This window comes from Sitodiplosis mosellana, unplaced genomic scaffold (genome assembly GCF_009176505.1).
Source record: "Sitodiplosis mosellana isolate CC-2019 unplaced genomic scaffold, AAFC_SMos_1.0 Smas_scaffold_6166, whole genome shotgun sequence".
NCBI classification, from domain to species: domain Eukaryota; kingdom Metazoa; phylum Arthropoda; class Insecta; order Diptera; family Cecidomyiidae; genus Sitodiplosis; species Sitodiplosis mosellana.
In genome coordinates this window covers 747,794-760,829 of record NW_022601407.1, presented here as the reverse complement: position 1 = coordinate 760,829, position 13,036 = coordinate 747,794, and the positions used below count along the sequence as shown (strand labels likewise).

The 13,036-nt window shown below is 37.3% G+C and overlaps 1 protein-coding gene across 4 annotated transcripts in view; it reads left to right on the top strand.

Annotated features, from left to right (window-relative positions):
* Positions 1 to 6,616, top strand: part of LOC129575048 (ankyrin repeat and BTB/POZ domain-containing protein 2) — a 91,777-nt gene extending 85,161 nt beyond the window's left edge. For all 4 annotated transcript variants that reach the window (XM_055457870.1, XM_055457869.1, XM_055457867.1 and 1 more), the window contains 11 exons: positions 230 to 474; positions 577 to 1,302; positions 1,587 to 2,729; positions 2,797 to 3,104; positions 3,210 to 3,528; positions 3,873 to 4,337; positions 4,471 to 4,676; positions 4,749 to 4,906; positions 5,270 to 5,411; positions 5,522 to 5,707; positions 5,806 to 6,616. In XM_055457870.1, the coding sequence (XP_055313845.1) occupies positions 230 to 474; positions 577 to 1,302; positions 1,587 to 2,729; positions 2,797 to 3,104; positions 3,210 to 3,528; positions 3,873 to 4,337; positions 4,471 to 4,676; positions 4,749 to 4,906; positions 5,270 to 5,411; positions 5,522 to 5,707; positions 5,806 to 6,066 (4,159 nt within the window). In that variant the 3' untranslated portion in view covers positions 6,067 to 6,616. The remainder of the gene's footprint in view (positions 1 to 229; positions 475 to 576; positions 1,303 to 1,586; positions 2,730 to 2,796; positions 3,105 to 3,209; positions 3,529 to 3,872; positions 4,338 to 4,470; positions 4,677 to 4,748; positions 4,907 to 5,269; positions 5,412 to 5,521; positions 5,708 to 5,805) is intronic.
* Positions 6,617 to 13,036: the final 6,420 nt, after the last annotated feature.

Below are 13,036 nucleotides of genomic sequence, written 5' to 3'. Positions count from 1 at the left end.
GTGTTTAATCCGGTGCTCGGAATACAAGCTCACCCGCACATTCATTCTTTTATGGTCCAATTATTGTTTCAATTGTTTGTTAAAGTTAATGTAACACAATATTTATAACGTAACATGTACAAACAATAATAGTTGATAAGGTTTTATTTCTAGTAATTTTTTCACGACAGTTTGCTCTCCTTAAAAAAACATTTTTACGATCCAAACGTAATTATATATTTTCGTACAGGCCATCTGGAAACACACGTGACGTTCCACTATTTACAGCCTATATTCCACCAAATCCGAATTCCTCTCCGTCAGTAGTACCTTGCAATGCCAACAAGGTCAACAGAAGTCCTTCGAATGGAATGAATGTAATGAGTCCTCCTTCAGCACTGCCAATGAATATGAATTCATCGATCCGTGTTCACAGCCCGGCTACAGCAACACCTGCAATTAGAACTCCAAAAGAGGTGGCCTTTCGGCCAAAAGGTGCATATATTTTATTCAGAAATTATTTTTTAAATGGTTTTTTTTTCATTTCTATATTTTTCATTCGTTTGACTAAACTTGGCTATTATTGGAACTTTATAGGAAATGATCAAAGTCCAATGAATGAATTTAATTCAGTAACCCCATCAAATATGCCAGGTAATGTGTCGACGACGACAAATACAAGCACAATTACGATGTCGCCCAAGAGTGTGGATACCATCGATGGCTCGATGAGTCATGGTGGAAATTCAAATGCAACTACTTGTTTGATTGGAACAGTTACGACCAATGGGAACATGACTAATTTGAGCACAATGATTCCTGAGCGTGACACAAATGGCCAATCAATGGTAACGAATATGAAAATGAAATCCATGAACTGTAAACCAATTCCGCATCGACCAATAGCTGGACCAGCCAAGCTCACCATACAAAGTATTCCCGTTAAATCACAACCACCAATGCTTAGCTCGAATCTGAGCAACCAGCGAAAAGTGATGCATGGTAATTTAAATGAAAATCAATTGATGAACGGCAGTGTCAATGTACAAAAATACAACAACAATAACAACAACAACAACAACAACAACAACAACAATGCACTCAAATCTAAAGCAGTCGTACAAAGTACTGAAGCATCACAGAATCTATTGAATCAACAGAAAAATACAATAATTATGCGCACACATCATCACGGTGGTACTAACGAAATGGTCCGTGGTCTGCAGCGTGTTCAAGAATGTCATAGCTCTTCAGACGAAAACCGTTCCTCGGGCCATGCCTCGATGTCTGACACTGGTCACGGAAGTAGTTCACCTGGTTGTGGTAAGTGTACATTGTCTACATTTCCTTTGAAAGTTCATTTTATATGGTGTAAATTGCCCATGCTTGAGCTTCAATATGAAAAATTAAGAAAATTTATGACGATATTGACAGCAACGCGCACTTTATCATTTCAAGGGAAAAAATATTTGAAGAGGGGTTAGTACATCCCACTGGTCCATGTGATCCCATTTCAACAGTTGAGATGTTATATACAAAATTTTCCGTGAACGATGGTTATAAATGTGCTTACAATATTTCTCATTAAATTTATTTTAACAATATAGCCCTAGGCCCGTTGCCAGAAGACCGTTTAGCTGCTGGAGTGACAAATCGAAGCACAAGGTCCAGCACAAGTGCGGGCCATTCAAGAGCGCGACATCGATCAACACCCGCCAAAGGGCCGTGGAATGGGAACGGTCTTGAAGATATCAAACTAGCAATACAACAGTTGACAATGCGATCGCAAACTAGCACCAGTACGTACAGTAGCCTCAGTGCTGGTTCTGAAATGGAACCTCGTCGATTGGGTCGATATTCATCACTGGAAACAGTCAACACAAACGTAACAAGTGCCGATGAATTTGTTTGGATTGATTCACATAATCGTCTGGTTGAGTTACAGCATCCACCATGGAGTCAACACTGTTTACTGCGTGTCGTTCGAACGGGACGTTGTCGTGAATATTCTGAGCGCATATCGCTTGAAACGATCCCTCGACTTGGATATTTGCTGCAGAGAGCTCTCGTTCGGGTAGCACGAGAAATTCAACGTCTATCGACCGGATTGGGTTTGTGTTCGAAACATGAAGTAGCTGGTGCATTCAAAATTGTACTCTGTCCAGCATTGGCTGGATCGTGTATTAAAGCGTTTTTGAGAGCAGCCGCAATGTTTGGTGTGCCGGGCGACAGTTCACTGCGACAGAGTAAGTCCTCACGTGCTGGACTTCAATTATCCGTTGGCCGTTTTCATCGTTGGATGTCTGATGCACGGCTCGGGCGATTTGTGCACGAATATTCAGCGGTTTATTTGTGTGCCGGCCTCGAGAATTTACTTGAAGAAATAATTCTTCAATGTATTCCATCCGACCCAACTTTATCCCTGACTGCAACTGGACTAGAACACTCTATTGCAACTAGTGGTGATTTGTGGGGACTTTTGCAGCCCTATGCCCATTTGAATGCCGGCCGTATTGCATCTGGTGCTTTGACAATGGGTAAGAGTTGGGCAAGCCAGTCATCGATTGGCTCAAATCCAAACATTCCAACCAATTCACCGTGCCTATTAACCACTTGCGTTGGAAGCGTTGCCGAACTAAAGGATCTGGTACTTCGAGCACAAAATAAATTCAATCACACAGCTTTGTCGCACACCGCCCTAGTGGCTCTATTCTATTTCATGCGTTGTTCACAGCTTGAACACAATGAAGGTATTCTTTCCCGATGATTGCATTATTTTTGTTTATTTTTTCATTAAAATTTAACTATCTTTTACAGAGAGTAACAGTGCATCGAATGGAAATAGCAGTGTGCAAGAGCTGTGCTATGAGAGAGCATACGTTGTTTTGCCGCCACTTGTTGAATGGCTTCGAGTTGCCTCGGCTCATGCGGAATATCGTCATTCTCTCATCATCGATAGCGATGACATAATGCAAGCGGCCAGGCTGCTTTTGCCCGGAGTTGATTGTTCTCCTAGAGCTGTTGGTTCTGATGAGGAACTACCACCGAAGAGAAGCACATTTTCAATGAAACCACAGTCGCCTACACAAATTCAACCATCAATCGTTTCAAACCCAAATGTTCACGTAAGAAATTTAAAAAAAAACCATATCAACCTTTCTTGGAATTGGAGAGATTCTTCCATTCAATTCTTCATTTGAACTATTTTAAATTCAAACAAACTATTCCAGGTTATCATTGATGATAATGAATATGCAAGAAGAGCGACTATAGCATTAGCATTTCGTTTGATGCTCACTGGACGACCAGAACTCCTAATACAAGCTGGAACCCTTTTGCCATCATCAACACGATACGATACTTTAAATCAAGCTGGTATGACGGCACTGATGATCGCCGCCATTCGAAATGATGAAATGGCTATACAGCAATTACTGGATGCAAATGCTGATCCAAATGTAGAGGTACCTTCAATCGGTCTCTCAACATGTTCGGCCATCCATCCGGAAACTCAACACTGGACAGCAATCACGTTTGCGGCATGCCGAGGTATTCTATTGATTATACTTCTAATTACTATTCCATCTAGAGGCTAGGAACAAGTTGTGTCATTCGTATGTATTCGCATATATTCATGCGTTCGTGGCTTTGTTATTGTTGTTGTAAACTCACTGCGCTGCGAATGTCTCGTATACACAATCACAAGAATTCACGAATATTCGTACGAATTCGTCTCAAGCGCTTGTGTTCCTACCCCCTAGTATTTCATCAATCGAATGCTTTATGATAAAAACAACGCATAATGTGTTCACGTATCAAAGTACAACCCAGAATACTTTCAGAAAAAATATTTTCTTTTAATTTCATTGACTGTGATTGCAAATATACATTAGGAAATTATAACGCTGTGCGCATGCTTTTGGAGCGCGGTGCGAATGTAGAAGGTGGCGCATGTTTGAGTGATGATAAATGCACGTTGACACCACTGCAAGTGTCGAGTGGCTCTGGATCGGTTGACATCGTAGCGCTGCTGCTGTCGCATGGCGCCAATGCATTTTTGTCCACACAACACAAGGATTCACTTTGTTTCTCGGGAACAGCACAGCGCGGCTGCTATAGTGCAATATCTGTAGCTGCTGCACACGATCAACGGGCCACATTGCGAAAGCTTTTATCTCATCCGTTGGCACCGGTTAGTCAAGAGGTATTGTCACTGGAAGAAATGCTTGCTGAGGGCGATAACAATGCACGAAATCCAAATATCGAACGTCAAAATGAAATTCCACCATCCATGACAAAAACCCAAATTAAATGTCTGCAAGAAGCAATGTATCACAGTGCGGAGAACAATCATTTAGGTGAGCTGTATTCCAAATAGGAAATGAATTCTCAAATACGCACTCAAAGTCGTATAATCGCCTACATTGTTGCTTTGAAAGATGACATTTTATAAGAAGCTAAACTTTTTTATGGTTTTATTTATCGGAATAGACATAACAATTGAACTCCGTGCACTGGGCGTACCATGGACTCTGCATTGCTGGATGCATGCTTTATCCGCTGCACATGAGCTACGGCTCGATTCAGTTATTGATCAATTATTGCAGGACTTCCTGCAAGTGTGCCCAGACGATTACAGTTCGCAATTTGTCACAGAATGTCTTCCATTATTATTCAATATTTTTCGCTACAGCAAGGTAAGTCCTTTGGACCATTTGATGAGAATAACAACTATTAATGTCTAACCTGACTGGGTTTGGATATTGCAGAAAGAGGGAACAACGTTATTGTTAGCTGATATATTTGCGACGTGCTTCGGCTGGAAACCTATAAAACCAATAAAAGAGCCTGTGTTGCAACCGGCGAATGGATCACGCATCGATCCGAAATTTGTGAATAATCCGGAGCTGAGTGACGTTATGTTCAGGTAAACAATTTTTATTATCGTACCACGTTCGTTCATTTATCAAATAATAAAAGCAAACATCAATAAAACCATGCCGTAATACAATCTGATTATGAGAACGCCGATTTGTTCAGCCTTTTTTTCAAAAATGGAATACGAGTAATGGAAAAGAGATAGCAAAAAGTTGCCATCGGGCAAATTTGCAGAACATGGCCAATACTACACATTTTCCGAAGACCATTTCCTATTATGTCTTTTCTTATTATTTGTAATGCAAGCTTTAAAAAAAATGCCACAAGAACATCCGTCCCTTTTTGTCTCAACAATAGAAATGACAAACAAAACAACAACGCTTATGTCTTTTATACACTGTTTGATTTGCAGAGTGGAGGGTAAAATATTTTATGGTCATAAAATAGTTCTTGTCACAGCATCACCACGCTTCCAAAGTATGCTGAGTTCGAAGCTGAGCGACGGAAATACACCGACCGTGCAGATCAACGACATTCGGTATCATATATTCCAAGTGAGTAACCACTTCACATTTAATGACATCATGACAATAAAACTGATTTTACCATTTCTTTTTCTTCTTCTGGATCATCATTTCCATTTATACTCGGTTGCATTATGCAGTTGGTCATGCAATTTTTGTACAGTGGTGGATGTAATTCATTCGATGTCGTTGCACCCGGTGATATACTGGAATTGATGGCAGCCGCAAGTTTCTTTCAACTAGAGGATTTGCTACGATACACAGAGGCCCGGTGCTCGCAAATGATTGACATCGATAATGTGGTGGCCATGTACATTCATGCCAAGGTATGTTGCAGAATGCTCTACTCGTTGCATTTTCAACTAAGCACTGTGCCATTCAATGAGTCACATACACATGAAAAAAATAAATTGTTTCATTTCAGGTTTACAACGCACCAAAGTTAATCGAGTATTGTTATGGCTTCCTACTACAGAACATGGTTGCATTGCTCACTTACGATGATTCAGTGAAGCGGTTGCTATTCGCCAAAAAAATTCCCAACAACGATGTACTCAATGGTTTACTAGAAACACTACAGTCACGCATTAAGAAGCGACGTTCGGTTCAAAGCCCCGGCAATAATGCCATTCGACCACCAGCTATGGTGGCTGTTAATAAGATGGCAAATAATAATAAACCCTGAAACAATAAGCCCAGTTTGCAATTTAGTTTATTTATCCACCTTCAAGAATATTTCCCATAGCTTTGTAATTATAACAATCGATTTTTCTTTTTGTTTTTTTTGTTTTGTTTAATCATTTCAACCCATAAATTGTAATGAAATTGCATCCATTCGAAATTCCACATTAGACTGTGAATTTAAGAAGAAATAATTTTCTTAAAATCCATATTTGTTATTTTGAATCGCAATGTCGATTTTTATCATCGAACCGATCATGTATCATTTGAAGGTAATATTATTATTTATAACTTTGGAATGAAGTTTTTATGGCAGACAATTGTTCATTTGAATATTTTATCACAATCATACCCATTATATATGTTTTTTTTTTCATGAGAATGTTAACCGTCCACTCTCATTTTCAATTAAATTTATGCGGATTCTACTTTGTTATTAAACTAAGGTAATCTTCTAGTTTTAGAATGTAGGAGAATTAATTGTATTTTATCAAATCGAATCATATCGTATCGTATCACAATTAAATGTTCAAATTTTTTCCTTAAAAAATAAATGTTCGTGCTGGTTATTTTTTCAGCTTTCTGAATTATGTCTCAAATGAATGAATGTTTCGGTGATTTTCAGGTTCATATGAAGTTGAGGTCGGTAGATTTTCAGCTTCATATGAAGTTCGAATGCGCGAAGTGCTGTTGTGGTCTCGTTTTCCAATTGATTTCGAATCCTAGAAAAGGAATGGTGAGAGTTATGATCGAATTGAACGTAAATGAAGAGCTAGGTAAATGAGTGTACAATACAATACACGTCATGCAAAAGGCAAACAAATGACTGAAAGAGTGGCGGCACGAGATGCTCAGTTGTTGAGAAAAAACGATGACACTCGCGACCAAAGTGTAAATTCCTCTGCCAAAATCGATTCGTCGTTCGTTTGCGTTTACTTCGCCGTTGTTTCGAATATGCTTACCGGATTTGGTCCCGTCTTTTTTTCTTCAGTTCTTTTTTGTTTTGTCAAGCAAAACTTGTGTTTTTGCAGAGCATCGTTTCGAACGGACTCGTTAACAAATTTCATGTATACCTTGGGTGTCAATTCTATGCTTTGCTTTGCTTTGCTTACGTTTCGTACCCATCTTACGAATGAATGGAATAGATTTTAATTCTATTCAACTAGATGTTATGTATACAACGAAAACGACAATGACAACATTCAATTGAAGCAAAAACGAGGGCATTGACAAGATGCCGGTTTGATTGAATTAAATTCATCTTAGCATACGAATTCACCAACGCCCGTGCACAGCAGGCTAGCTCAATTCGCTGGATAACTTCAGCAACATGATGAAACAATGGATCGCCTCCCCCGAATTTACGTTGTTGAATTCTTGCATTCTCCACTTCGTCGACTAGCTCGTTGGCATTTTTTTTTTCTTCGTTCACTCGCACCTTGAATCATTTTCAATTTCCTCAATTGTTTCACTCCTGCAATTGCGCCACTTTTTTTTCTCTTCTTCTCCCGATTGTTGTTGCTGTTGTTGTGTACAGTACACCCAATAGCTACTTGCTTTATTTGTATTTGTATTGGAATTTTAAATGTCGCGCTACTTATCACTTTGAAATGAAATCGGGAACTGTTAATGGAGCTTAAATTGTTTTACAGTATTTGCAATGCCATTTTAATGGGATGCTGCCAATTCTACTTGAATAACAAACGAATGCTACGCATTCATCAATATAATTCGTTGGACCTACTGATTTTCCGCCTTGTTTGTAATTTGATGTGAATGAACTCTCTAATGGAATGACTACGTTGACATTTTACGGGGAACCAAAATGCCCCCTTGGATATTGTTTTGAAGAGTGCTTCATAGCTAGCTATGGCATATTTCAACGCTTTAATGGTGGAGGCGACCGAGATGTTATTCAAATTTTATTTGTCTTTAAAACTTAAACGGCGCATATAGTGAAAAAAATTGGGAAACATTTATTTTGCGTACTTCTTCCCGCACCCACAAAAAATGAGATGTAAGAAGAAATTGACGTTTTTCAACTGCGCTTTGATGCACCCTAATTCTTTTTTTTTCAAGTGAATATGTATGTTGAACGATTCGCTTAAAGTTGAATTTTTTAGAATGAAATGAACAGAATATTTTGGAAAAATAAAAAAGACACATTCCAGTATAAAATGTGGAAATATTGTGTTTGAAGAAAATCAAGTGTATTAATTTGACACCGTGCAGGATGCACATGTTACCACTGCAGCAAAATACAAACAAACCAAATTTCCTTTTAAAGGTTTGCATGGACTATGTTAATGCACTGCGAACGATCAATTTTTGTTCGTTTTTTCAAAGTTTTTTCTACTGCTTACATTATTCCATAATTTCATCAGATTCGTCATTTTTTAAATTCTATTTGTTCTTCAAATATTGATACAATTTGTGTTTGTTTCGTCAGTAATATGTGTTTGAAAACCAAAATACCAACACTCACATCCTTTTCATCGTTTATTTTAACAATTGCACGGGCTCCGAATGATGTTTAGTGTCTAAATTGGGACTCTGTTCTGTGAGTCAAACCATGTGAAATTTTGCCCTTTTTACATCTTATTAATTTGGTTGCCATCTGAATGTGTAAATTTGTGGAATTCGGCGAATAATTATTTCATACCCTAAAACCATTTTAAGTGTTTTTTCTATTAAATTTGGACGAAAATTAATTTTCAATACGCGACGATACAATATTCTTGATATTACGGAATATGCCCACTAAATTCAAATTAATTGGGACTTTCAATAGATACTTCACCTATACCTTCTGCTCTCTACCTTACATCGTTCGTACGTCATCGAACTAGATTTTACATCAAATGAAGCTCAAAACAAACTTGAGCGTCTAACTGATCGCTCCAGTCGTTTTAATAGAAAAAAAATGAAACTTGAAAATGTTTTTAGTTATTTTTGCTATCATCTCCATATGGAAATACATACTCAATCAAATTGAGCTAATATAAGAGATACCTATACATGAACGACGCGTGTAGCAAAGTCAACAAGCAAATGTTCCAAAATGAAAAATGACTGCTTTAGATGTGGGAATACTTGATAAAGTGAACATCAATGAAAACCAACCCTTTTTTCATTCTTAGAAAAAATTCGTGAAAAACGACCGTCTTTTTCCCTCAGTCTTTGACGGTGCGCCCTATGAATATTTTCGCTTCACAACCGATAAAAATTATAACACCATTATGAACAAAAAAAAAAATTCGAAAGCAATAAAAAGTAAAGATGACGAACAGAAGGAAAAAGATCGACAAATCGTATCAAACAACATCATTAAAAATCGCGTTTGGAATTTACCATTGCCTTTGTGTTATCCATGGCAACCCTATTTTTTCTTCATCTCTCGAGTTTCATTGTTGTTGTTTTTTTCATATTCCCCCAAACATAGTAGAACATGTAAAATCAATTCACTGCTGTTTGGTATACATTTGCGGTTCTACTAGCATGTACGCTGCTAGCAGTTCACGAAGACACTTTCTTTCACCTTTTATCATTCCGTCTCAAATCTCGTTCATTGTTACTCCATTTTCGAACCCTCGCAAACTCTCTCTCTCTCGCTACCTACCTCTATTGTGTTTTTGATCAGCTTCTCTTTTTTGCACAGTAATTCCTGGCTTTTTAACGGCTTTAACATGAGGTAGTAAGGGAAAAAAGTCTATCGAAATATTAGCGCGGCACAGCAGAGAGTTCAGGATGGCGTGGGTTACAATCAGAATCCGAAATGAAATTGTTTCAAAGCATACATGTTTTATTGCACACTTTTACACCCAGAACACATTTCATCGCTGCTTTTCATACATTATAAATTCACTTAACACAATACGTGTTTGTATCTGCTTCTGGCATAAAGTTACAGACCTTTTACAAATTCTACTCGAATTTGTCTTATCTTCAACATAACCATTTTTTCTACTGCGCCGCCGTCGACATTGCACTCTACTTTCGGTCTTTTCTTTTTCTAAGAAATTTTTCATACTTTTTCCGTTCATTTTGGAAGCAAGTCCAAGACTAGGGCGTCAACAAAAGAAGAACAATCGCAACTTTTCTTCCTTTTTATTCAAAACTAGCTGCGAAGCTGAGCGAAGCGAATTTTTTTTCAAAATTACAATACACTTCAGAATATTTGTTTATTGGAAGATATTTTAGATATAAGGTATCGATAGCGTGAGAAAAATCAAATAGATTCCATAGAAGCGTTTTATTCTATTTTCTGACACGAAAATAACTTTAACCTTCTAGTGTATTAATATTTTCCAAGGCTGAGGCTACTGGTTCTTGTTTAAGCCTTTAATGCGCTTTTTTTTGAACGATTTTGGTATATGTTTGTTATGTGCCTCGATTCATAAAGAAAATCCTTGTATTTAGACAAAAGTCGCGCACAGTACATAAGAGTTAATGCAAAAGTCATTTGATGCGCATAAGTAGCGCCATCTTCTATGATTGCTGAGAGTTACCATAAGTCGTCTGAAATTGATGTTGAGAAAAGGAAGAAGTAGACACTCTATACATTTACATTGCAATAACGGCAATCAGTAGAGATGGTGCTCATGTGCCGATCAGATCACTGTTACAGCCCTTTGTATTTGGATCATTGGAAAATTGCATATTTTTTGAGAAAATCGGAAAAAGTCAAAAGTTGACACTTCGCTGTAGCAGCCTGAAAACTACTTGAAAAATTGTTCCATTTCGAACAGTTGAGGAGTTACGAGACTTCGAAAATATCTGTTGATAGCGGCAAGTGATTTTGAGCCCTGTTCTTTGGTGTTATGCTTTTCGAAATTTATTGGACTTCACATGAGGGACATTTTATTATGCCACCAGTCTACTGTGCACTGCAGTCATCACCGAAGCTTTGATCTGCAATAAATCAGCAGGAGTGTCTCTTCGACTTAACCTCACTAGTGGTGTGAAGAATGTTGGAAGTACGTTTACGCCACCGATTTTACATTTCATCTTTTGACTTCGATTCCATGACATAATCAACTTTTTCAATATTTATTCTGAATTTCTTGTCAATACACACATATCCTGGAAATAGTTTTTTATAAGTTATATGGCGTACATGAACTTTGTCGATCATTGCGATAAAAGTCTGACGGTCGATGATATTCTGGTTGATTTTCTTTTCCTTTTTCCAATTTTCATCTCATAACTTATAAGTGGAAATCAAATTGAGACTCTACTGTTGAGACTATATGTTGCTCCGACTTCAACTGCATTTCAATGAATAGCAATAGCATTTTCTGTGCTTCGCCTGTAATAAAACTTCTTTAATTATTGATGTGATGTTTTACGCTTCTTTTTGAGCTTTCTCAGAAGAAGTGGCGCGTTTTTATGCGTCCCGAATGACATTCCGTAAGCTTTATTGATACGCCACAGCTTTTACGACGGGTGCATCATCATTTTCACCTACAGCACGTCACCAAAACAAGCGTATGCGTCGCTCTATAGATGATTGCACACCACACGAAATCGAATTGGATATAATATGGCTGGTGGTTGTCATCATGTGCACTTTATTCCCTCACTCGATTTATATGCAGGATTCAAGATATCTGCAAACGAGCAAAAATCTATCGAGCATAAAGTTAAACGTGTCTTCTTCTGCTTTTATCGTTTAGGATGACGAAATGACGTGAAATGTGTCGGGCAGAGATCGAGATTGTTTTCGTTAAACTTCTTTTCAGAACAAGATTTGCAGAAGAAATGGCATTTAACTCACTCAATATGTTTGCATAGTGACATTTAATTATCATTGGGATAGAGATAGGATGCTTGTGAGAAAACGAGAGAGAAATAGAAAGAGATTGCAGCAGATTTTCTATCCCAATTCAAAATTTTAGAACTTTCAGACTTGATGCGCCACATAGCGCTCAAGTGCCATTAATTTTAAGCACCGGAGATTACGGGTTCGGAGAGATATAAAAGCAACAACAAAGATGCTGCAAAGTGCTCATTTCGGTTATTAATCTAAAATATTAAAATATGCTTCTTGTGTAATATTCAGTTCATGAGAAATTAACGGATCTCGAACAAACAACTATTTAAGATAAGTTACAGAAATCATAGACGCGAGTCTATAGTCTTAGTTCAGCCGTATTAACTATACTTAACACAGTGAAATTGGAATTTCGATATAAAATATTAATAACAGTTTTAGTATCGAATATAACATTCCATGCAAACCAACTTGAAAATACCTAAAAATACATAGAAATTATTTTTTTCTTAAGAAAAACCAATTGAAGAACTTTCCAATTTTATCCATTTGGATTTTGAAATTCTTAGCATCTAGTTAAGATCCAAATTATGATGTAAATATGAAATGATAATTAAAACGGTTAAATTAAACAATATTAACATACTTTCACATCTATATCAGTCGCAGCTACGAGGAATATGAACGTAATGTTAAGCAATATGCAAAAACTCATTTAACCCACGACCTGTGCAAATATTTTAGAGGACATAAATTGCACATGATGGATAATATAAATTCGAGACTCAAAAACTGCAGTATTCAGGCAATTTCAGCATGGGAACATGTTTTCAAAGAAAACAAAAACACATTGCGCAAATTTTGTATTCAGACCTATGTTTACAGAGCCTTGATGAAAAAAACTCTCTGATTATTTTATGAACACATTTCTTATATGGGAAAGTGGGCACAAATTCAAATTTCACTTGTTCTTTGACTGAATCAAACGCATCATTCCGGAATAGTCATTGAACAGTTCGACATGATGCTAACACTAAAAATGTCACACGATCTCAATACCAATCGATTACTGCACCTTTTATTGTTCGATATTCCGAACTGATACTCTAATACCAACTAATTGCAAATGTAGCTTAACGTCTATTCGTCGAAGTAATTTAAAATTCTAATACACTTAGTGTCTCTGGTATTTTGCATAATT